Here is a 23,795-nt window from a genome sequence, read left to right as displayed (position 1 = left end):
CTCCTCACCTTAAATTTAAAAACTTTACTTGCATAAAGAAATGTTTATGTATATAATAATTTAGTGCTTAAAATAACATTTAATTTAAAACACAGTTTGCATAAGATTTAATATTTTCCCTTGGAACCGTGCCACAGGTTACCTACTAAAATTAAACAATTTAAAAACAATAAAAAACTTAACTTTTAGTACGTCCTATTAGGAAATATTAGATAATAATAAAAACGTATTTGTGCCCAATTTATTAATTTTAATATTTTTCTTATCATTCGGCAGTGTGACCGGCTAGCAGGCCGAAAACATCGATTTCCCCCCAAAAACCTGAAATACAACCCTGCCCAAACACAGTTTCTTCTCGTTCTCCTTCCATTTTGTTTTCACACAAAAGTGAAAAAAATATCCGAAAAAGCAACAGACGCGTATTCCGACCGATCAACAAAATTTCCACTATACAGTACATATAATCATTAGAGATCATTTAAGCCGTTCCGCCACGAAGCGCGCAAAATTAGGGCACCGTATACCAAATAGCGGATAGCATCCATATAGCATCCTACATAGCCATGGCGCAGAATATCAGCCCCGAACAGAGTGGAGCAGGAGGCGGGGGCACCAAGCATAGCGATGACTCTTTGCCCGTGAAAGACAATCACGCCGTGAGTAAAAGGTGAGTGGCACATGGTCGGGATCGCCCCAGGGAGCCCTAGATAATACCCCCCTCATCCCACAGACTGCACAAGGAACTGATGAATCTGATGATGGCCAACGAGAAGGGCATTTCGGCGTTCCCGGACGGCGAGAACATCTTCAAGTGGGTGGGCACCATAGCGGGTCCTCGGAACACCGTGTACTCGGGGCAGACGTACCGCCTGTCTCTGGACTTTCCCAACTCCTACCCGTACGCGGCGCCCGTGGTAAAGTTCCTGACGTCCTGCTTCCATCCCAACGTTGATCTGCAGGGCGCCATCTGCCTGGACATCCTGAAGGACAAGTGGTCGGCCCTATACGATGTGCGCACCATTCTGCTGTCCATTCAATCCCTGCTGGGAGAGCCGAACAACGAGAGTCCACTGAATGCGCAGGCCGCGATGATGTGGAACGACCAGAAGGAGTACAAAAAGTATCTAGACGCCTTCTATGAGAAACACAAGGACACCTAGAGTTCGGCAATTCCAGTCCAATCCTATGCTCATATTGCGGCGTATTTATTTACATATAGTGCAAGCAACTCCAATCATCCGACCCTACTGCCAATCATCATCAATCACCACCGTATCACCGAACCAATTCAACATCGTTTAATGCTGATATTTCCTTGGCAAAGAACCCCGTGCATTTCTTATGTAATTGTCGATCGATAGACGGAAAATATGGTTTTAATTCTCATTTTTTTCCTCCCCACAAATTAATGATATATGAATGTATTGGTAATGTAATTTTAAAACTGTCCGTTCTTTAAGATTAAGCATAAATTTTAGTTAATTGTTTTTATACACATCATTTTGAAACGAGCGCCTTCGCCGCCCGCCTTTTGTACTGATGATTTTTAAGCGACTGTGCTGCGCCGGCCATTATGTGAATGTTAGCTAATTTTAGGGCAGCCTAACCGATTCAACCACTCGTCTTAGTATCTCCATTCATGCGGCATTATCCCAAACTACTGGTGTAACAAATTCCACAAAATTCGAATCATTGTAACAGTTGAGTTAGCTTGATGTTATTGAAACCACAAATAAAACAAATTATTGAACTACATTAACTCGCCGGCCAACTCGTGTTTTTTCAGATGAGTGGTGAGGGCTGACCTGCTCCTGAAAATGCGACCGCACTTTCGGCACCTGGGTAGGTTCTTGTTCCCGTGTCTTCGCTGCAGATGATCTACCATGTTCTCCTTGGTGTAGAATCTCTGGTCACAGCATTCGCAGGAGTACTTCCGATCCTCCGCACTTCCATGGATCCTTCTGTGGCGTGTTAGAAGGGCCCTGCGCACAAAGGACTTTCCGCACTCTTCGCAAACGTGCAGGGAGTCGGGGGATTCTAGCCTATGAGTCCTTTCGTGTGCCCTCTTTAAGTGATATTTGAGACTTCGATCAGCTGTGTACACTTTATTGCAGTTTGGGCAGGGATAGGTTACCCTCGCGGAGGTATTATGATGCATCTCCCGCAGGTGCGTGTCTAGCAGATTGGCCCTCGCATAGCTCTTGGCACAATGGACGCAGGTATACGGTTTCAGACCTTCATGCTGCATCATATGGGCCTCCAGCAGCGACGATTTGTAGAAGCCTCGACGGCATATGTTGCACTCGAGGGTGAGTCTTTCTCCTCTTCGTCTCTTTCCTTTGAACAACTTTCTAATAGACGAAATGGGTAGTATATCCATTCCAAGATCTTGCTTGACCGCCTCGTCTTCAATTATGTATACTTCCTCCTAGAAATTAAGGGTAGTCATATTTAAGTACTGTAGCCAAAAGGAGTTTGGTGGTGCATACTTTTGTAACATAAATGCAGATGATACAATCTAATACAAAAACAAATAATCTGTTATCAGATCATTATCTTTTTAATCTTATCGTATTTATTATAGAGTGGAAAAGGCGAAAACGGAAGACTTTGAAGTTTGTTTATTTTTCTACTGTTTCATCCAGAGTAATGGAAGAAATAATAATTTTTTATTACTTTTCTTATCTTATAATTCTTTATTATCTTCAATGACAAGTGAGAAATGCAAGTTAGAACTTCAAAATTTAGAATAGTGTCAATGCCCTGCTAAAAAGATTTGATTGGTAAATACATTAAACAAAGCTCCTATAAAAAGAAACAGTGGCTCACAGCTTAAATGATCCAGTGCACATTTTAAACTTTGACGCTAGTCAGCAGTGGATTTAAAAGGAATATTTGAATGACCATGGTTCAAATGAAAGGTAAAAGTTCCTGAAATCAGATTTATCTGTTACATATATTTAAACTTCGTAGCTGTTGTAAACGTAAGAAAAACGGAAAATACGGTTTTTTACATTACTTATTTGATACAGTCAAAAAAAATGCTATGTATAAGTACTAGGTATGGTAGCCCCTAAAAAACTTATAAATATATATATATTTAAGAAAATGTACCCAAATTGGGATTTCATAAGACGTAAGACGCCGGAAAGCGAAATCTATTCAGTATTCGTTAGGGTCTACCATACCTAGTACTCATACAAAAAACAAGTGTAAATTTTGTAAGCTTTGATTTTCTTAAGTAGCCACTATTATCTTTTATGTAATACCTTGGTCATTCATTAAAGTAAGCACTGCATCGTTTAAGCTATGAGCCACTGTATTTAAATTCAACCTTAATTGGTATAGAAAATGATTCCTGACTTTTTAAAAACAAAATGTAAACCATATGTTGCCAAACTAATCAAATTGATTTCAGCACCTTAAGTATATTAGGAGTAATCTATATATTACTGGGTATGTTTAGAATGTATTAACCGTTTAGTTTTGGAGTCCTAAATAACTGTTTTAAAAGAATTATATAAATGACCAAGGATCGAATGAAAGATAAAAGTTCCAAAAATAAGGTTTACCTGTTACATATATTCAAAATCCATTATACCCTGGATTAAACGTAAAAAAATGAAAAATACAGTTTTATTAAATCTCAGCTTAATTGATGCCGTCTTAAAAAAATGCAATGCTTAGAAAATTCACAGGTTTTTTTTATGAGTACTAGGTATGTTAGCCCCAAAAATTAATTTATATAAAATGTAATGTCATGTCAAGAGATACCTTAGAAACTCAAGTATTCCTTTTAAAGTTCCAAAGCTTAAAGTACGCACTGCATATTTAAATTCAATCATTATTGATATTGAACTACTATGAATTATTAATAGCCGAACTTCCATATTGGTTCCTCAGTTCAGCACCTTAAGTATATAAGGAGTAATCTAGGTATTACTGGATATTTTTAGAATGTATTAAATATATTATTTTTAAACCCACCGCTAACTAGGTCAAAGTTTTAAGTATGCACTGCATCATTTAAGTTGTGAGCCACTGTATTTCAATTCAATCTTTATTGATATAGAAAGAAATTCCAAATTTTTTAACATAGTTAAAAAAGACGAACTACCCATATTGATTTCTGAGTTTAGCACCTTAACTATATAAGGAGTAATCTAGATTTAACTGGATATGTTTGAATGTATTAAAAATAAGCGTTTAATGTTGGAGTCCAAAATAACTGCTTACCTAATTTATTAAACCATATATGTGTGTGCAATGGAAAAATTAAAAATAACCGATAGATTAGACCTGCCTTCTTTTCGAACCCTATCATATCAAACATCCAAACACAAACAAATATAGTATAACACCAACAAACGCCCAAATGTTTATGTTTATGGCGGCGAACGGGGAAGTATTGTCTTTGCTGCTAGGCAACACCTCAAGCACCGAATGTGATTATAGATTAGATTATGGGGAGGCGCACTTGTGCCCAGATAAAACTCACAATCTCTTCCGTTGATTCGATGCAGGGTGCGTCCATTTGGGCTTCCTGATTAGTGGATTCATTACTTTCCGAGGGGGTATCCAAGTCGGGCATGTTGATATCATCCTGATTTTTAGTGCATTCAAAGTCGATGTCTAGAAGCAGCTTCTCAAAGTTGCGCGAGGACTCTTCGCACATGCGTTGAAAGTCGTGAAACTTTTGCACCAGTTGGTAGCAGCATTCGCAGATGCTTTTCAGGACCAACTGGGGTGGCAAATCCTCGTCCTGCGGATGAAATACGTTCCCCGGATCGCCTCCAGTGCAGCCGAAATATTTCCTAGCCAAGTCCCCCTCGCTGTCCAGATGGTAGGAGGCATCCTGGGGCCCCAGCAGCACCAGACAGGCTCGGCAAATCATCGTCTTGGTCACATCTCGTCCATCCATTCCCAAGGTAGTGGAGTCCGCGACCATGCGACTCGCGCACTGGTTCAGCATCGATTCAAACATCGTTGTTGGAGGGCGCTCCACTCAACCGGCGTGGAACAAATTGAAATCAATTACCACAATTTACGGTACTTCTGCAGTCCGGCGTCCAGCGGCAACCCCCTCAATCGCAGTAATGCCAGCGGAGAGCAGACGCCAAACACCACGATTTCGTTTACCCCGGCGTTGCGGGACATTAAAAGCTGTCGCGAGAAAGCTACTTGGGATCAGCCCCAAAAGCTTGGCGACTACCCCAAAAGCGCTCCTGTATGGGGTTAAGTTTTTAAATATTAAAATAATATATATATCATAAAATAAAATAATAAGTATCAACCAATCTTTCCAAGCCAGAAGCACTTTCACATATTATTTCTTTCTATGTGCTTCATTATTTTGTTTATTAACCGCACAAATGGTGTTATAATTTAACATTTTAATACATATTTTAAAGTAATTACATATTTTCCGTATGTTGCATTTGAAAGTATCAATATAGTCATAAAGTTTTATTTGTGAGTACAGCACACAAAGTATTTAAATAATATTAAAATCATGTTTCTTACAATTTATCAACTGATTTCGTAGACGGTCAAAAAACGAGTTACAATATAAAATATCTTAGCTTAACCATTAAGTACTACTGAGATTGTAGTAATACAATTTTTTTGTTATACCTTGAGAAGATCAGCTAATAATCTACAAACTATTACCGGTCATCGTTGAACCCAATGTCACCGAAGTGGCCACCGAAGAAATGGTCTCCATGGAAATATTAAACTTCTTCTTAAACGCCTGCATAGTATCCAAAAGATAGATCTTCTGTGTCCCATTGCATGGTCTCTGATCAATCGCCACGGCATACAGATTGACATCTCCACTGTTAGCCAGCAGAGTGGACATGTAGTGGGGCAAGTAGACGCGCTGCAGCTCCGGCGACTCAGAAGTCTCCGAGGAATTGTCCTCGTTGGCCAGTTCCTTACTGAAGGACCGGTGCAAACGGACAATCTGGACGCTTTGGTAGTGGGCTATAAACAAGAAGGGTTCGCGGTAAACAAAACCAGTGGGTGCATAAACCCAGTTCAAATCGTAGGGCCTTGATCTGCAGCCGAACTCATCCACAAAGACACCACATTCGGCAAAGCAGAGTAGGTATTCCTGCCGAGAAATACGCACAGCAGTAACGGGCTGACACTTGGCAGTGTTCTCCATCGACTTATCAGACAGATCCACAAACTCCTCAGCAGCGTAATTGTCCAAATCGATCTCGTAAAACTTATCTGAACTAACAATAGCTGAATGACGCGTGAAAAATATAGAAGTGACTGGAGTGGCTGTGTCCAAGGCTCGAACTGGCTTGAACATGTGCAACTTAAGGTCGTACTTTAAGATGACAATCCTGGTCGAAGTGGCCGCAATGGCAACCGAATCCAAAGCGTTCTCCGCCTCATCGGAAATCAGCACCAGTTTCCATTTTTCCGATGGAGTGCGATTGGCAAAGGGCAGCTCAATGGCAGATGTCTCCAACACAGGCTTGTGACAGGCACTGGAGCTCTGGCAGCGCGATTCCAGTTGTCTGTAGTCGCACTGGTAGAGCTTCTCGCCTACCGTGCCCACCATAATGGCCTTCGCCAGACGCTTGCAGATGGACATGCAGCTGACGGACTCGAGGCCAGAAATATGCACTAGTCGCTTGGCGTCCAAGTGATAGGCATACAAGCCAGTGTTGCAGCCCAAGAGGAGGATTTGCTGCTCAGCCACCTCGAAGGCGCAGTTAACTTCAATCTCCTTCTTAGCAGCCTGATCCTCTGGACCGTCGGAACTGTAGACCAGCGATCCTATGTACTCGCCGCTGGTTGCTGTAGTAACATCTCCGGTGTTTAGATTCAAGCTCGAGACAGATGAAATACTGCTAAGATCGTCAGCTGGTGGAGCTGTCGGCTTTGTTCCGCAATTTCCCTGGGCATTCGATCGACACTTGCGGTGCGTCACATCTTTGCACTCCTTGCATTTCCAGAAGGGCGAACCGGCAACAATGGCTTTGCCACAAACTACGCAATCGACTGCATCTACCTTGGACTCTTGCAGGGCCAGTTCGAAGCGGTGATGGGCCTGGTCTTCACTGGCAGCCTTGGTCGTTTTTTCCGTCGTCTTCAACTCAACTTGGCTCGTAGTGCGCTTCAAAGACGACTGTTTCTGTGGGGAACGCGGCAAGGCGGCGATGCTAACTGGTCTCTGCTTGGGTGCATCGCTGTCACCGTTTACAGCAGCCGATTTACGAGGAGAACGCAAGGTTGCAGTTCCTAAAAAAAGGGTACCATGTGGAACTTGATTAAATACAAATGATTAATCACTATGTAAACAAAACTCACCATTCAACTGTGCCAGCTGCTCCTTTAGCATACTGTTCAACTTTTGTTCTCGCTTTAGCTCCTCCTTTAGAGCGCGATAGAGAATAGAAGACTCCACATCATTGGATGAGATGTTCTCCTTGTTGTTGTGGTTGGTACCGAAGATCTTGTCAGCCAGGGTTTTCTTCTTTTTGGAGGACAGGTCCTCCACTTTTAGCTACAAATATATTGGATAAGTATCTTTAAATTGTAGCGAAAAATAGCAATTAGCAATACCTGAAGGTAGTCAATAAGTTTTTTGTGCTGGGCAAGAGTTGCATTCGACTTGATGTCCCGCTGCACATAGAACTGTTCCTTCTCGGCCAAAGTGTCCTGAATGGAATCGATCTCCGCGTGCAATTCAGCTTGAGCAGACTCCAAATCCCTTATAATCGCCTGAAGATTGCCCACTTCCTCTTTTTTGTGGAAAAGCTCGCTAAGAATACGTGCATTTTCCTCCTTCAGGCTAACCATTTCCCGATCAGTATCCGCAGTTTGGGCTTCGTAATTGGCGTTTTGACCGTCCAGAAGATACGCTCGCTCTTGGGTGGCAAACAGCACGTTTGTCTGCTCCACCAGCTGATCCTGTTGCGCTACCAGCTTCTTCTGCTGCTCCTTGAGGTTCAGGCGAAGTTCCTCGATTTCCGATGCTAGCACTTGGGCGCGCTGCTCCGCTAGACGCTTTTCGGATTCAATTGCAGAGAGTTCCTTTCTCAGTTCAGCCAACTGATCGTTTCGCTCCCTTAATTTCCCATGTAGCGTGTCTAGTTGCGATTTTTGGGATTTATTCCGGTCCTGTTCGGATTTCAGCATAGTTTCCACCTCGGTTAGTTGGCCGTCGGTGATGCTGCAAGCGTACTTCAACCTCTGGAAGTTCTCCGTAAGCTGCTTAAGTTCCTTCTGCAAAGCCAGGCTGGAATCATTGGCTTTCCTACTTTTTTCGCGCTCCTCCTGCAGTTCCCGCATGGTGTTCTTGTGCTCCAAATTGATTCCATCAAAACGTGTTTGTATTTGCCTCAGCTTCTGACGCAGCTCACTCTCCTGCTGTTCTAATTTGTGCACATTAGCCAAGTGCTCGATTATCTCCGACTTGCACTTCATGCGTTCCTGCTCGGCCTTTTCCCATTGACGGTGTTCCTTAAGGACATCCCTTTTGGCAGCCGCCAGTTCCTGTTTCAGCTCTTCAATACGAGATTCCCGCTGGCGAGTTTCCTCTTGAGAAGACTTTAGCATTCTCTGTGATTCCTCGTTGGCGTTTTGTGCCTTCTTGATGCGATCCTCAGTGAGTTCCATGCGACGAGCCAGTAATTTTTTCTCGGACAAAGCTTCCTCGAGCTGCTTCTCCACTTTCCAGAGCGAGAGATTTGCCGTGCGCGCCGCCTGACGTTCCACAATCATCTGTTCGCGAACTGCTGCCAATTTGTCTTCCAGTTTCTCGTTCTGTCGCTCGAGCATATCACCCACGGTTTCGTTTTCCTGCTTACGGGATGAGTGGGATTTCGTGGGTGAGAGGCTCTGCTCGTTGAATCGCTCCAGCATTTGCTCCAGTTTAGTGACCAGTGTCTGAAGCTGATCGGCGCGTCCTTTTTGGTGGGTTTCACCCTCTTTGGCGGCTATCAAGTCGGCACGCAGTTGATCCTCGATGGCGTCCAGCTCGGTCAGAGAACCAGGTGCAGTTTCGAATGGAGAATTTTGCGATGCTAGCGAGGATTCAGCCAGCTGGCAGCGGCATTCGGCAAGCTAGGTTAAACAAAGATTTCAATGTTACTTATATATTTATTTATAAATAACATCCCCTTAAAGAATTCGGGAAATTAAAATTTATAGTTTTAATTAAGTTATGTTGACTTTCGTTCGACCTTAAATGAGGCCTTTGAATCAAAGCTTGCTTGCATGATATCCATATTAACATATTCATATAATTATTTAACATAATAATTTAATAAACACCTACCTGCAGTTCCCTCTCAAGTCGACGGCATTCTTCTTTCACTTCTTGAGATTCGTTTTCCTTTAGCTGCAGCTTTGTCTCCAGTTTCACTTTCTCCGCATGAAGTTCATTATTCGAGGCGATCTCTTGGTTCAGTCGCCTCAATATTTCCTCAATGTTTCGCTCGGTGGCGTTCTTCGCTTCCTGTGTTGACTTGGTGGAGCAGATGGACTCGTCCAGTTCGGTACGTATTTCCTTTATCTCCATTGTCATGCGACGATGTGTATCCTGCGAGTCACGAACTTTCTTCCGGAGCTCCGCCAGCTTTTGCTCATATGATTCGGCCATTTGGCGCTTCTGCTCCTCGTTATTGGTCTCGGCTTTAAGATTCTGCTCCTTCAGCTGCTGCAGCATGTCCTTGTAGTTCTGCAATTTCATGGAAATATGCTTGCACTCCTCAAATTTGGCATTGAACTCCAGCTCACGGGCATCCAACTTCTGAAGCGTGGATGCCAGCTCTTGCTTTTTGTCGGCCAATTGTTTCTCATATCGTTGTTCCGAGGCGATCTTGGCTTCCTCGTACTTCTGCCGATTTAAACGAAGTAGATCGGTTATAGTAGCCTCCTTTTTGGACCACATTTCCTCGTCTATTTTAGCCGAACTCTGAAGTGTCTTGATCTGTGTCTTGCAGGTGCTCAGCTCCATTGTTTTCTCTTTAATAATTTGCTGCAGCTTCTTAATTTCCATTTTGGCATCGGCTACCACTTGTGATTTACTATCGGTCTTTTGAAGAGATTGCTGTGCCCGCAAAAGTTCCTGTTTAAGCATGGAAATCTCGTTTTCTCTAGTTTTCAATTTATGGAGCAGATCTTTAAGTTTCTCCTGCAGCTTTTCATCGGTAGTAGCTGAAATAGCTGACTTCTCCATGTGCACAAAACTATATCCTATAAACGGCAGATCCTTGCCACTAAAATCATTGGATTTCATGTTGGTTGTGAGAGACTTTTTAGCCACTCCCTGCTCTCTGCGAGTCCTTAGCCGAGTTCCGTCATCAAAATTGGAGGTATCGTCGTCAGACCTAACAGTCGGTATTATGGGAGGCACTTGAGAGCGAATGGAACTCCACGGAACATCGTCGAAGAAGGGGTGTTTCTTAATACGCTCGTAGGACAATCGCCTTGAGGGGTTTGTGACCAGTGACTCAATCAGGTTCCTGTAGTTAATGGACACCTTCAAGTCGGTGGGAAAGCTGATCAGCTCCTTAAGGTGACTCTCCTCGCAGTGAGAGAGAATTTTAGAGTAGGTCTCGTGTACGTTATCCTCGTGGAATGGCGTTGTCTCGCAAATTAGCTCGTAGCCAATAATACCCATGGACCAATAATCGCAGCTGACCTAATAAATTATTTTACGTTTTAGCTGTGAACTTTACAAGCCAAGCTCTGCGATCGTACAGTTCTACTCACATCGTGCATCGATTTGGACAACTTGTAGGTGGATATCGTCTGCAGTAGTTCGGGAGCTATGTAATCAGGTGTTCCCACGGGAGACAGGCTCAGAACATGGCCATCCCTGTCCAGGGCAGCGGCGTTACCGAAATCCGCCAGTTTGATGTGCCCGAAGCGATCAATCAGTATATTCTCAGGCTTAATATCCCGATGCACATAGCCCATCTCGTGCAAAGTGTGCAGGGCCACTGTGAGCTCGGCCAGGTAGAATCGAGCCAAATCCTCATCGAAGGGACCGTGGCGAGACATTAAGCTGAGCAGATCTCCTCCAGGCATGTACTCCATTATCAAATACAGGTTGTCGTTGTCCTGGTGAATGAATAGTTCAATTAACTATTGAAAACAGCTGGATTTTAAAATGACATACCTGAAATGCGTACTGTAGATTGATTAGCCACTCGGAATGGCGGGTGGACATGATATCTCGCTCCTCCTTGACTTGCGAGGTGGTCACCACAGATTTTTTTATCTTTTTCATGGCGTATATATCATTAGTTTGGCGCTCGACCACGAGATGAACGTTGCCAAAGTATCCCTGCCCAATAAGCGTCTTGATGAGAAAGTCATCTGCATTCACACGGAGTTTGCGGGTCTCCTCGACAATGGGACGAACTGGATGGATAACAAGGATAGTAATGTCATAAATTATTATAAGGATTTTATTATTATCAAAGATATAGTCTAAGTCTAAACAGACTTAACTTTATAAAAGACTATTGCATGATGCAGAACGCAGTCATGAAGGTCAAATCTCAAATAGTTTTGGAGTTATTGGCATATAACTGGCATTTATATTATTTCTTGTTTCACAGCTATACACTAATGTTATTATGTGATCAGAACACTAAACATGTTGTAAAAATCTGGCTAAACCACATATCACTGCCATTGATTGGTTCATCCTTCAGGGATCACTTATATGTCTTCTTTCAATCCAGCATATATACTCAAAGTCCAGAAAGTTCATTCTTTTACATTTTAGATGGATTTCATATGTAATCGTAAATCCTTTGACGGAGGGAGTCTTAAATCTGGTTAGCTATAATAAAACTTGGTTTATATATGAACAAGCCCTTGACACAGGTCAACGAAAACTGAACCCGCAATCCAAAACCTTGTAGGCCAGTACAACGGACTTACATTTGATGACACACTATGCTTCCTTCAGAGATTACTTGTATATAAATCGGAATGGAAAGTATTAAATCTTTAAAATCTTTTAAATAATAAAACTGCGTTTATATATGGACAGGCACATAACACTGGTCAACAAAAAAAAACCCAAAACATGACAAGGGACAAGGTAGTAGATTTTCTGAGTTCTGTGACACTTGAATGCAATACAGCAATAAATCCTTTCGAAAACTACATCCACATTGCAAACCCCTGTAGGCCAGTGTGCGGTGTTGACTTACATTTGTTGACAAACTCCGCGATGTTGCGATCGCGCTTCTTCAGAGTGTCCTTGTCGCACTCGTTGTACAGCAGGCAGAAGGCGTCCAGGAGTCCCTCGCGGCAGATGGCCTCGGCCACGGCGGCGCTGGTGGTGGGCACGGGAATGATGCTCCTCCTGGCGGAGGCAGAAGCTCCCGATCCGGCGGCATTTCCAGCGGGCTTGGCACAGACGACGCCAGCTCCTTTCCCGAGAATCAGGTTGTTCAGGCGCGCCGTGCGCACACTAATCGGCTCCAGTTTGGGTGGCATGATGAACTGCTTTTATTTATAAACTTTTCACATCAACAAATAATTCACAAATCCACAAAATGCCAGCGCATTTCAGATGCCGTTTTGCTTTGAATGGGGAAAAAAAGAAGCGCCGAGACAAGCCGAAAAACCAGGGACGCAGGCTCACCTTGCAGAGTTGCTTTTAGGGTTGCAAGCAGGGTTGCCCTGGGAAAAACCCCAATTTTATAAAATTTACACCCAAAAATGCACTTTATGGAAGCATTTAATATCTTTACCAAGATGCAGTGGCTTTTCCTTTTTCCCGCCGCCAAAATAAACAGAAACAGTTAATATTATTTCCTCGCTGCCGCCGCCGCTGCTTTCCGCACGCGCTTTCCAACACCGTCGCAGCACTCGCCCGTTTTCATCGTTCATTTTCGACGGGTAGGTTTTCGCAGACGGACGGAGCAAAGATTTGTGCATCGAAAATTGCAATTTTCACATCTAAAGCCGTGTGTGCTGCACCACAGACATTGGAAAAGCGATTGCCGCACTTGTGCGAACAGCCAGCTCCACAAAGCAGCCGCGGCTGGAAGGCGATTGGCCGCAAATTCGACCTGCAACTGGAGGGCAATTGCGTGTGAAAAAAACGAAAAAAAAAAGTAAAGAAAAGAAGAGCAGAGGCAGAGGCCTGAAACCGTCGAGAAATCGTTGTCGTCGCGCTCGCTACAATTGTTTGCTTTTGGCCAGAGAAATTCGTGGGCCTGTTGGCAGAAGCACTTAATAACATAGTTTGTAACCCGGTGTGAGTGCGCAGTGAAGTACAGCCAAGATGAGCGGGGGATTGCCGGAGTTGGGCTCCAAGATCAGCCTCATTTCCAAGGCGGACATCCGATACGAGGGCCGCCTGTACACCGTGGATCCGCAGGAGTGCACCATTGCGCTCTCGAGTGGTAAGTATTTCAGTAGCGCCCCCCCAGAAATCTCCCACGTAATTGCTAAATATACGGGATATATGTGGGTGCCGTAATCTGCGCCAAAAAATCCCTGTAAAAAAACGGTTCATCGCAAAAGAAAATGGACTCTTCCATTTCTCTTGTGTGCGCTCCCCTTTTTTTTTCGTTTTTCGTTTCTTTTTGTTAGTTTTACAGTAATTTCATACTCTGCCGAGTGTGCAGTTGCCGCTCTCTCCCTCGCGCTCTCACTTATGCTTTTTGTTTGTCATGTTGGCTTTGGCCTGTTTTTGTCTCTCGCTTGTTGTTGTACAGTGTTGCTTTTGGATTTTACATGGCACACATACACACATATATACCATCTCGACACACTCACACTCGCCCACTCTTGCAAATCTCCAATGCAATTGTTTATTTGCAAAAACAATTTCGATTTGGCGCCAGATAACGGGACCTACGGGCTCCCGTTACGAGTGTCAGTGCCCTGGAAAGGCAAAAAGGAGAGGCGGAGGAGAACGCACAAATACCGGCAAAACATGCGTTTCCCGGTTGAGGTTAAATAGGAATCGCGGCCTAACCTTAATGGGTTTACATGGGATTGCAGTCTTGTATTTCGACTTTAAAATGATTTAATTATATAATGCACTGTGCCTAGAATAATCTACCAAAATTTCAAATCAAATGGAGTAGCAATAAAAGAGATGTAGACTTTGGAAGCTGCACTGTCAGAAAACTATTCGAAATGACTAGATGTGGAATGAAATAATCTTTAAGCTAAGTTCTTAAAATTTTTTCGCAAAAGTTCCACCAGCTATTGAGTTTACTATTATGTTTCTTTGATTGGCTTGAAAATATTTACATATTCATATTAATTTAAATTTTTTATATGGTTCAATACCGACTTCAAAAATATATACATATTTGCTAAGACAGGAGGATTGACCTAAATTCAGAAGCATCAAAATTTAATAAAATACTTACAATATTTAATGTAGTTGGAACATAATATATAATAATATTTAATGCTTGAGAAAGTGCTCCTGAAATTTCTACTAAAGACTAAAAACCTAATTCAAACCCACCATTTTTAACCCTCTTCCCTTTCCTAGTGCGGTCCTTTGGCACGGAAGATCGGGACACCCAGTTCCAGATAGCGCCGCAGTCGCAGATCTACGACTATATCCTCTTCCGGGGATCGGACATCAAGGACATTCGCGTCGTTAATAACCACACGCTGCCGCACCACAATGACCCGGCGATCATGCAGGCTCAGCTCCAGAACGGACCGCCCCAGATGCCTCAGCACTTTCCCATGCCCAGCGGGATGAACGCTCCGCCGCAGCAGCAGCAGCAGCAGGTGCCGTCGCAACAGCAGCCGCCCCAGATGCCAGGCGGAGGAGGTAGTGGTGGCGCCGGCGGAGCTCCTGGAGGAGGAGCCCCCGGCTACGGAAACGGCAATCCGTTCGGCAACCTGGGCGTTCCCAGTCTGGCCAGCATGGTGGGAAACACGGGCGGATCGCTTGCTCCCGGATCTGGAGCCCCGGGCAACGGCCCCTTCATGCACATCGGCGGCAACCAGCAGCAGCAGAAGCCCCAGCAGCAGAAACAGCCAAGTGAGTTCGGTTAGAAAGGACTTTTTAATTACTTTGCACACAGTTATATAGGGTTTATTCTGCGTACAAAATTAGCTTGCAGAAATTGCACTTAGGACCTTCAATTACTTATGATATTCAATTACTTCTGGTAAAAACAAATAACGTACATACGCCAGTTCCGGTTTCCACTTTAGAATGTGGTTCCGATTTGCTTGTTATATGTATGGTTTCAGATAAGGAATCGTATTTGTTTTAATGCTAAAAAAAACACATTAGCCATGTGGTCTGATAAATTATTATTTAAAAAAAAAAGTTTCAAATAATATTTTATTAAGTAAAAATGTGTTTTTTTCTTTTTATAGCAAGCCTATTATTAAATAACCAATGTTTTCCATAACGGCTTTTACGGCTGATAAAAACTAGATGCATTTCGAAATGTGCGATTATGTCAATCTACATTGGATATAAATATTCAAGGATAATATCGCCTTAAAAGTATAGTACCACAAGAGGGTTGTTATATTAGGGCCATTGGTTTTGAAGGATCTGCTTTTCTTGTTAGGGTGTTTTTACAAATTGTACAAATCTAATTCATATTTTTGATATCTTTTTATGCCTGCACGCATTGCTCTCTTCTTTTCGTTCTCGTTGCGTCCTCTATATGTGTATAGTTTCCGTTCTAGACATGCTGGCCGGAGCCTCGCGCTCGACGACGCCCATTAGCCTGATTGTGAGTCCCACGGCGGAGCTGACCCAGCAGCAGCAGCTGCACCAGCAGCAGAACGCTGGCCAGGGTGGCAACGGACGCGATGCAGGACATAAGCGCCAGAACCACCAGCAGCACCAGAATCAGCAGCAGCAGGCGCAGCAGCAGCGCGGCGGTCCTAGCCACAACAACATGCAGCAGCAGCAGCAACAGCGCGGCGGAAGTGGCACGGACTTCTACAACCAGCATCACCAGCAGCGGGATCGTCGTGACTCCGGCCGTCAGATGGATAACAACTACAGCAACAACTACAACAATAATCAGCGCAATCGCGGCGGCGGCGGCGGTGGTAATGGAATGCAACAGCAGCAGCAGCGTGGCGGAAACGGCGGCGGTGGAGGAGGTGGAAATGGAGGTGGTAACAACCCGGCCTGGAACATGCACCGTGGTGGCCAAAACTCAAACAACATGATGATGCGTAATCGCGGAATGGGATCCCGAGGCCCCATGCGACCCAATCAGGTATGCCGTCGAGCGACTACGTTTTGTATATATGGTTTATTAACCTTTTGCGATTGTGTACTTACAGGGCTATCGTCCGCAGTCGGCCAATCAGAACAAGCCTCGCAACAAGATCAAGTTCGAGGGCGACTTTGATTTCGAGCAGGCCAACAATAAGTTCGAGGAACTGCGCTCCCAGCTTGCCAAGCTCAAGGTGGCCGAGGATGCCGCCGCCAAGCCAACCACCAACTCGACGGCAACCACTGCAACTGCAACCAATGAGCAGGTGGGTGAGAAGGTTGAAGGCGTCCATACAGTAAGTCAAGCACACATTTTTATGTTATCAACACAAATTACCCCTGAACCTAATAAGATAAGTAGATAACGCTTAAAGTGAGATATTCGCTCAAATGGTGTTCCCATTTTTATACCCGTTACTCGTAGAGTAAAAGGGTATACTAGATTCGTCGGAAAGTATGTAACAGGCAGAAGGAAGCGTTTCCGACCCCATAAAGTATATATATTCTTGATCAGGATCACTAGCCGAGTCGATCTAGCCATGTCCGTCTGTCCGTATGAACGCTGAGATCTCGAAAACTATAAGAGCTACAATACTGGGATTTGGCATGCAGATTCCTGAGATTCCTGCGCAGCGCAAGTTTATTTCAAAAGAGTGCCACGCCCACTCTAACGCCCACAAACCGCCCAAAACTGTGGATCCTACAGTTTTGATGCTAGAATAAAAATTTTAGCTGAAATGTATTGTTCTCATCAATACCTACCGATTGACCCAAAAAAAAGTTTGCCACGCCCACTATAACGCCCACAAACCGCCCACAAACTTCAAAAAATCGTAAATATGAACGCGGATATCTCGGAAAATATCAAAGATAGAGAAACGTGATTTCAGATTTAGATTCCGTAGGCTTAAGCGCAGCGCAAGTTTGTTACGCGAATATGCCACGCCCACTCTAACGCCCACAAACCGCCCAAATCTGTGGCGCCCACAATTTTTATGCTAGATAAAAAATGTTAACTAAAATGTATTGGTCTCGTCAATACCTATCGATTGATCTAAAAAAAGTTTGCCACGCCCACTCTAACGCCCACAAACCGCCCAAGCCTGTGGCGCCCACAATTTTCGTGCTAGATAAAAAATTTAAACTGAAATGTATTGGTCTCGTCAATACCTATCGATTGATTTAAAAAAACTTTGCCACGCCCACTCTAGCGCCCACTCTAGCGCCCACAACGCTTAAATCTGTCTACCGCCGGTAGGTGGCGCATTTGCTGCTTGCATATCTCCATTTTCCTTTGGTCCCTTTAGCTGAGTAACGGGTATCTGATAGTCGAGGTACTCGACTATAGCGTTCTTCCTTGTTTTGTTATAAGTAACTTTACCTCCCTTCTTTAAAATCATACTAATATAAAAAAATATCTGTTAGAACTTGTAAACCTTCCTTGTAGTTAAACTCAAGATCCCAAATCTCAAGAGTAACTCACCATTCCCTTATTTGCAGTTGAATGGCGAGACGGACAAGAAGGATGACTCTGGCAATGAGACAGGCGCTGGAGAGCACGAGCCCGAGGAGGATGACGTGGCTGTGTGCTACGACAAGACCAAATCGTTCTTCGACAACATCTCGTGCGAGGCTGCCCAGGATCGCAGCAAGAACAAGAAGAACGATTGGCGCCAGGAGCGCAAGTTGAACACCGAGACCTTCGGAGTGTCTTCGACCCGGCGGGGAAGGTGAGTGGCGCTGAAGAAGTCATCTATCTGAGCAGACCATAATTTAAATGAATTCAAAGCAGCTACCGCGGACGCAACCATTACTACAACAACAATGGCAACATGGGCGGAGCGGGCAACGGCGGCATGAACTCGGGATACGGAGGAGCGCCGGGCTACAACCGGAACAACTATCGCATGGGCGGCGGTGGCAACTTCCGCAACAGGACCAACAATCGCAACAACGGCGGCGGCAACCGTGGCGGCAACGGAATCCCAAGCATCACCAACGGCAATGCCAATACGGCTGCAGCGCTGAAGGCAGCCAACAACGTGGGACAGGGATCCAATGCCACGGACTCCAATGCACCGAACGCCACAACCACGACGACAAAGTCGACGTCCCTCTTGCCAGAGCAGGCGCAACAGGTGGCGGCAGTTTGTGAGTAGCCATTAGCTCTGTTATAACTATGGAAAATATTAAAAACCTCTATCCTTACAGCTCAATAGTGCCGCCCTGCTAGTGGACAACCACTTTAAATAACCCAATTGATGAATGCGAATTGAGAAGAAAGTAAATATCCTATTCTTTGCAAAGCTAATTATTCGAAGCAACCCAATCAACCGACCGACCGAACGATCGACGACACACAGGCTCTTATTATCAGGAATTTCGAGTTATGGATCTAACGGCATAATATATTTGTATAATTAAAATTAGTGTTACAATTCTCACGACGTCCTGGGGCGCACTCCGCTGCCCGCCCACCACCGTGTGCTTGGCGATCATGATGATGAGCGCTGAACGACTAGCGAACGTGAACCGGCCATCTGTTAGGTTTTGTGTAAATGGCTGGTTCCAACGCCTTTCGCTGAGCAGGAGACACGGTATTGATAACGAGGAGATAATGGCACGCCTACATACATACATATATTTAGTAATAGATGTGAAGAACATAGTAAGCATAAGTATGAAAAGCTACAAACACGGAGAATTAGCGGCGGAGTCGATAACAATAATGAAATTAATGGAGCAACCAATTAAATCCATGGAATTCCCAAAACTAAAATAAAAGCTAATTAATATGTTTTTATTTGAATGAAAGAAAAGAAACCCGATTGTAATACTGTATTTCTTGTGGGCGTAAAGCATCGACCAACACTCGAACCGTTTTACTAGCATTTAAATATATTATTTAAGAGCATTTTAAATATGAAAGTGAAAATAAAATCGGCAGCTATGCTTGATGGAAAAGCACAATTGTAAAAAGTCAATCCAGCCCAGCTGAAGAGTGAAGTCTCCAAAAATGTGAAAAAAATAACCAAGCAGTAGAAAATTTGTCATTTTTTAGAGTCTGCCAGAAAAGCCCAAAAGATAAGTTTTCGTACAGTTTTTTTTTTCTGATCTCGGTTGGGCTGCAAATTGCACGTTCTTTCGCCACGCCTGTAATGAAATGTATACTTACGATTTGAAACAATAAGATGTTCTCGATGTAAATGTTAAGATTGTGTGATCACTGGCTGCTCCGGTTGAAATCGAGGCCTTGAAACCGAGTAAAATTACGTGTGTGCATGCATGTTTCCAGCTGAAGTCCTTCAGATATTCGTTTGTTATCCTTGTATCCAGATATATATTTATATTGAATTCAGCACAAACCGCCGAGTGCCGAATAGAGTCCACTCTGGTTATCGGAGGACAGTAGTTAACACGCACTTTCAGAAACGGGAGGAGGAGGAGTAAGCACACATTTCAATATTATGTAATCATAAATTATGTATCTAATTGTATGTAATATGTATATCTCCATATATGCTCACCCTGATTAGCTCTACATATGTATGTATGTATATAAATACGCAATTATCGAGTTAAACACGGAAAACACGTTTCGCAAGTAATGGCTAAATTGTAAAGACTACCACGTATTGAAATTAAAACTGAATACCATGTAATAAAAGATAATTGAATTCAAAAGTAAGCAACTACGGTTAACATTTTCATTGTACCATTGGCATGAATTCGCGATAGCTTTCGCAATTTCCGACGCAGCCTGGAAAAGATACGGAGGGTTAACCCTCGGATTAATGCATGAGCCTTTGTACAATGACCTAGAAATTCGATTTAACTCCCGCCCCTAATATTAAATACAGTATAATTTTATAACTGACATTATTAAGCAAATGTTTACTAAACCAAACGAAAACAAAGAGAAATCCTAACTTTAAAAGCATGCAAACAATGAATGTAGGAAATCAAAAGTGAAATAAAAAGTTAAGACAAAATGTAGCGGTTACAAATCATTTAACCAACTTTGCTTTTTCTCATTTGAGGGTTGGTTAATGTGTTTTGCCTTAAATAATGATTGTGATTAGATAAGTAGGTGAAAGTTCTCATTTATTCTTTCTATAGACAACTTATTTAAGCCCATCTAAATGAACAAGACAAGGCGCTTGGTTAATAGTTTCCAGAAAAAGCTTATTTCATATATCAATTTTGTTTATAAGTAATTATCCACTCTTGTCTTTTGTCGCAGAAAATTCTAAAATAAATAGCGATAATGTTTTCCGTTAGTTAAGATTAAATATTCGGTTTTATACAAGGTTCCTCAGAATCACTGCATCATTTGTCCCACAGTCCCAGCTCGCGCATTTTGGTCTGGAAATAGCGCTCCAGGGAGTTGGCACAACGATAATACTCAGTGTCGGGCGAGTTGTAGAACCGACAGTTGGAAAATATGCGGGCCATGTCCGCCATGAACAGGCGGCGTGTTTGGTAGTACCCCTTCTTGAGCCGATCCCCCATGGTCTTCAGGTCCATGGGGTACTTGATATGGTCGTAGTAGTCCGGAACCTCGGCAGCAGGCACCGGGCGCAGGAAGGGCCATGCGGTGGTGTGTTGACGCACGGACTGCAGAACGGACGCAAAACAGGTGGCCAGCTTCTCCGGATCGGATGACTCCTCCAGGGGCCTGGCAGACCTGGCTGGACGCATTTGCGGCTTCCAACCGATCTCCCGCAGACCGGGGATTGACTCCACGGGAATCGAGGGCAGACCCTCCTTGAAGCAAGTCAAGCCGGGTCTTACTTTTTGCACCTCGTTGTGGCGTTGAGCAATTAGCTCCTTTAGAATCTCGCTCTGATTGCGAATCACTGGAAAGGAGAAACCAAGAGTAAAATATGTTCGTCATTCGGTACTTCGTTACCAACTAACCAGCAATAAACTGCGTGTTGACAATACTCGGATGCAGTTCGCAGTGCATCAGTGTGGCGCTATCGTACTCCTTGATGTATCCCGCATAAACGGGACGCGCCAGTTTGATATCCTTGGAGAAGCCCTGCTTCTTGAAGTAGCCGATGGCATCGCAATCGGCGAAAGTAAGCAGGTGCTTGATGCCCCTCTGGATGCTATAGTCCTTCAGGTGGTTCATCAAGTGCGTTCCATAGCCCTTGACTTGCTCGGACATTGTGACCGCGCAAAAAACAATCTCGGTGAAGCCCTGCGACGGGAACGGGCGGAAGCATATGCCGCCAATGGGCTGGTTCTCCTTGATGAGCGCCAAGGTTTTGTGCTTGGTGTCGAACACCAACTGACTGATGTACTCGCGCGGCATCTCGGGCAGCTGATAGGCAAATACGAGCTGCAGGCCCAGCAGCCACAGAACCGTCTGCTTGTCCACCGGTTTGGTCAGTGAGTTGCCTACTACATGGAACTCGATGGCCCGCTTCTGCTCCTCCGCCTTGACATTCTCATCGCGGGAAACATTCACCGGAAAGAGTATCTCGGCCTTGTTGGTGGTCTTTGACTCGGACACCGATTTCATGGCGCGCATCACCACATCTGTGGGCAAATCATCCAAATTCTCACTGAAATAGGAACATTAGTAACAGCATTGAATAAAGACAACGACAACTAACCTGGTGGGGCGATCTGTGGGTTCCTTTTTGATTCTCTTCTGTAGCGGTTCGCCCACATTGGTCCGCTTAGCGCCCCCTAAAGTTCCTAGGCCAGCACTTGGAGCCACGGGCGCAACCTCTTGATGACGCTTCCTCTGCTGGATGACGAAGGAGTTCGGTGGCCGGTAGTTGGGATCCCAGATGGGCGAGTCATCCTTCAGCAGCTCAGCGCGCAGGGCCTCCAAAAACTTGGGCATCTGCGCGATGATCGAACGCTTGTCCTCGGGAAAGCGATCGCGCTCCAAGATGCACTTCTTCTTGAGCTGCTGGGACATGTACTGGAACACAGTGCGCAGGAGGGTGCGTCCGAAGACCAAGGACGTTTCAAATTGGCGCAGGGAGTTACAGAAGGCGGGCACGTGGCAGAAAACCAACCACCTTGTGTAGTTAATCTTGTAGTTTGAGGCATCCTCATGGGTGAGATCTCCCCGTCTAGTCGACGGCGATTCAAAGTTGTAGTGGTTTAGGAAGTTCAGGAAGGTCTTGGCCACCTCGGTTATGGTTTGGAGTTCAGTCGGGTTGAGGTGGTTATACTTGTAGAAGACCAACGAAAGCACTGCCTTGGTGATGCAGGGAGACTCGAAGGGCGGATCTCCGAGAGGACCCCGGATAACCGCCTGCTGGCGCGTGAGGACGCACTGGCGCAGCAGGCGGAAGAGATAGAGGTACACCTTCTTGGTGTCCTCGTCCTCGACGCGTTGCATGGACATGAACAGATTCTCCATGTCTATGATGGCGCCCAGCAGCTCGTCCATGCTGGAGCTCGAAATGTTGTCCAGGTGCGCAATGTGCATCCTTAGGGAGTGCCGGCAGCTGGCGTTGCGGCACTCCTCATTGAACTCCGGACAGTAGGAGGACTCCACATCGCGGTGGCGGTTCTCCTGCGGGGTTTTCCATCCGGTGCAGCGGCATCCTTCCGACTGGCAGGCGGAGTACATCGAGAGTTTGGCCAGTTTCTGGGGCACGGGCAGATTGAAAACCTTCTGCTTCCGCTGCTGGATCCGCTGCAGGCTGTTCTGCCGCGATCCCTCCGCCGGGCCACTGGCGCCTCCTACTGCCCCGCCGTTTCCTGGATTCTGGGCGGCGCCAGGGGCCCCAGATGCAGCAGCAGATGCTGCGCCATTCGCGCCTTGCTGCTGCTGCTGCTGCGCCGCAGCGTTTCCAGTGTTGTTACCATCGATTGGTTGGCTTTTTAGCGTTATGGATGGACCACCAGACATTCCAAGATCACCAGATAATGCGATTCTCTCGGTTAGTTTTGCACAAAGTGTACTTTTTCTTTAATTTCACAAGCGCCACAACGAGCCTGCCCACTTGCTGTGCGCGAAAAGGAGCTGCCAACCTGGGTTTTTATTCCGCTGCATTTCTCTTTATGGTGAAATAAATGTATAAGTAATACATATATTTTATTTATCATATCATTATTTATGTATTTTGAATACATTTATTATCTGTAGAGTTACCTTTAATTTAAAATGGTCTTGGAAAAATGTTCATGGACGTAGTAAAAATATTTTGAGATAGCCAAAGGGGTTCGATTGTTGACAACAATTTATTTTTTCTATTCTGAAAAACAGAAAAATGTTTTAGTTGGTGTTCCTAGCACGTACAAAAATAATTAAGTTAAAATAAAAAAATTATATAGTTCATAAAATATAAATAATATGTTATCAATTATCGTTTTAAAATAAATTATTTTTAAGTTAATAAAGTTAGATAATTATTATAGCAAAAGATAAGGTCAATTTATATTCAAACAAATAAATTTAGACCCCTTTCAAAAACATCCCGCGTGAGTATGCTACACCCATGAGCGCGATATCGATAAATTCATGGCTGTAGCTAGAGGGATGTTATTTTTGATCCCCCTAAATAACCTCAAAAACAGAACTGCCTACGCCTGTCCGTAC

At 44.3% G+C, this 23,795-nt stretch overlaps 5 protein-coding genes across 17 annotated transcripts; 2 read left to right on the top strand and 3 right to left on the bottom strand.

Moving 5' to 3' along the window:
* Nucleotides 1–341: 341 nt before the first annotated feature.
* LOC119554448 (ubiquitin-conjugating enzyme E2 C) lies at nt 342–1,409 on the top strand. The gene is made up of 2 exons (XM_037865359.1): nt 342–667; nt 731–1,409. The coding sequence occupies exons 1-2, from the start codon at nt 564–566 to the stop codon at nt 1,158–1,160; spliced, it is 534 nt and encodes a 177-aa protein (XP_037721287.1). The 5' UTR covers nt 342–563; the 3' UTR covers nt 1,161–1,409.
* A 156-nt stretch (nt 1,410–1,565) lies between these two features.
* On the bottom strand, nt 1,566–5,113 carry LOC119554446 (zinc finger protein 12). The gene is made up of 2 exons (XM_037865358.1): nt 4,499–5,113; nt 1,566–2,428 (listed from the first exon to the last, which is right to left on the bottom strand). Exons 1-2 carry the CDS (start codon nt 4,982–4,984, stop codon nt 1,751–1,753), a joined length of 1,164 nt encoding a protein of 387 aa, XP_037721286.1. The 5' UTR covers nt 4,985–5,113; the 3' UTR covers nt 1,566–1,750.
* Nucleotides 5,114–5,370: 257 nt separating this feature from the next.
* Nucleotides 5,371–12,578, bottom strand: LOC119554888 (citron Rho-interacting kinase). 2 transcript variants are annotated; one of them, XM_037865978.1, is made up of 7 exons: nt 12,198–12,578; nt 11,150–11,394; nt 10,729–11,091; nt 9,302–10,669; nt 7,585–9,087; nt 7,330–7,525; nt 5,371–7,260 (listed from the first exon to the last, which is right to left on the bottom strand). In XM_037865978.1, the coding sequence occupies exons 1-7, from the start codon at nt 12,484–12,486 to the stop codon at nt 5,657–5,659; spliced, it is 5,568 nt and encodes a 1,855-aa protein (XP_037721906.1). In that variant the 5' UTR covers nt 12,487–12,578; the 3' UTR covers nt 5,371–5,656. The 2 variants fall into 2 exon arrangements, with proteins under 2 accessions (XP_037721906.1, XP_037721907.1); XM_037865979.1 differs by having other exon boundaries at nt 10,741–11,091.
* Nucleotides 12,579–12,873: 295 nt separating this feature from the next.
* LOC119554890 (protein LSM14 homolog B-A) lies at nt 12,874–19,910 on the top strand. Of its 12 annotated transcripts, none has more exons than XM_037865985.1 (7): nt 12,875–13,400; nt 14,510–15,013; nt 15,679–16,223; nt 16,291–16,518; nt 17,723–17,952; nt 18,012–18,373; nt 18,434–19,910. In XM_037865985.1, the coding sequence occupies exons 1-7, from the start codon at nt 13,280–13,282 to the stop codon at nt 18,439–18,441; spliced, it is 1,998 nt and encodes a 665-aa protein (XP_037721913.1). In that variant the 5' UTR covers nt 12,875–13,279; the 3' UTR covers nt 18,442–19,910. The 12 variants fall into 12 exon arrangements, with proteins under 12 accessions (XP_037721920.1, XP_037721914.1, XP_037721917.1 ...); XM_037865988.1 differs by having other exon boundaries at nt 15,667–16,223; nt 16,291–16,488; XM_037865983.1 differs by having other exon boundaries at nt 15,667–16,223; nt 18,015–18,373.
* Nucleotides 19,911–20,305: 395 nt separating this feature from the next.
* Nucleotides 20,306–23,214, bottom strand: LOC119554889 (histone acetyltransferase KAT2A). Its single transcript, XM_037865980.1, has 3 exons — nt 21,847–23,214; nt 21,143–21,795; nt 20,306–21,081 (listed from the first exon to the last, which is right to left on the bottom strand). The coding sequence occupies exons 1-3, from the start codon at nt 23,103–23,105 to the stop codon at nt 20,552–20,554; spliced, it is 2,442 nt and encodes an 813-aa protein (XP_037721908.1). The 5' UTR covers nt 23,106–23,214; the 3' UTR covers nt 20,306–20,551.
* Nucleotides 23,215–23,795: the final 581 nt, after the last annotated feature.

The sequence above is a fragment of the Drosophila subpulchrella genome, chromosome 3L (assembly GCF_014743375.2).
Source record: "Drosophila subpulchrella strain 33 F10 #4 breed RU33 chromosome 3L, RU_Dsub_v1.1 Primary Assembly, whole genome shotgun sequence".
NCBI lineage: Eukaryota > Metazoa > Arthropoda > Insecta > Diptera > Drosophilidae > Drosophila > Drosophila subpulchrella.
Note: the sequence above shows the minus strand (reverse complement) of the source record. Positions and strands in the feature narration are given on the sequence as shown.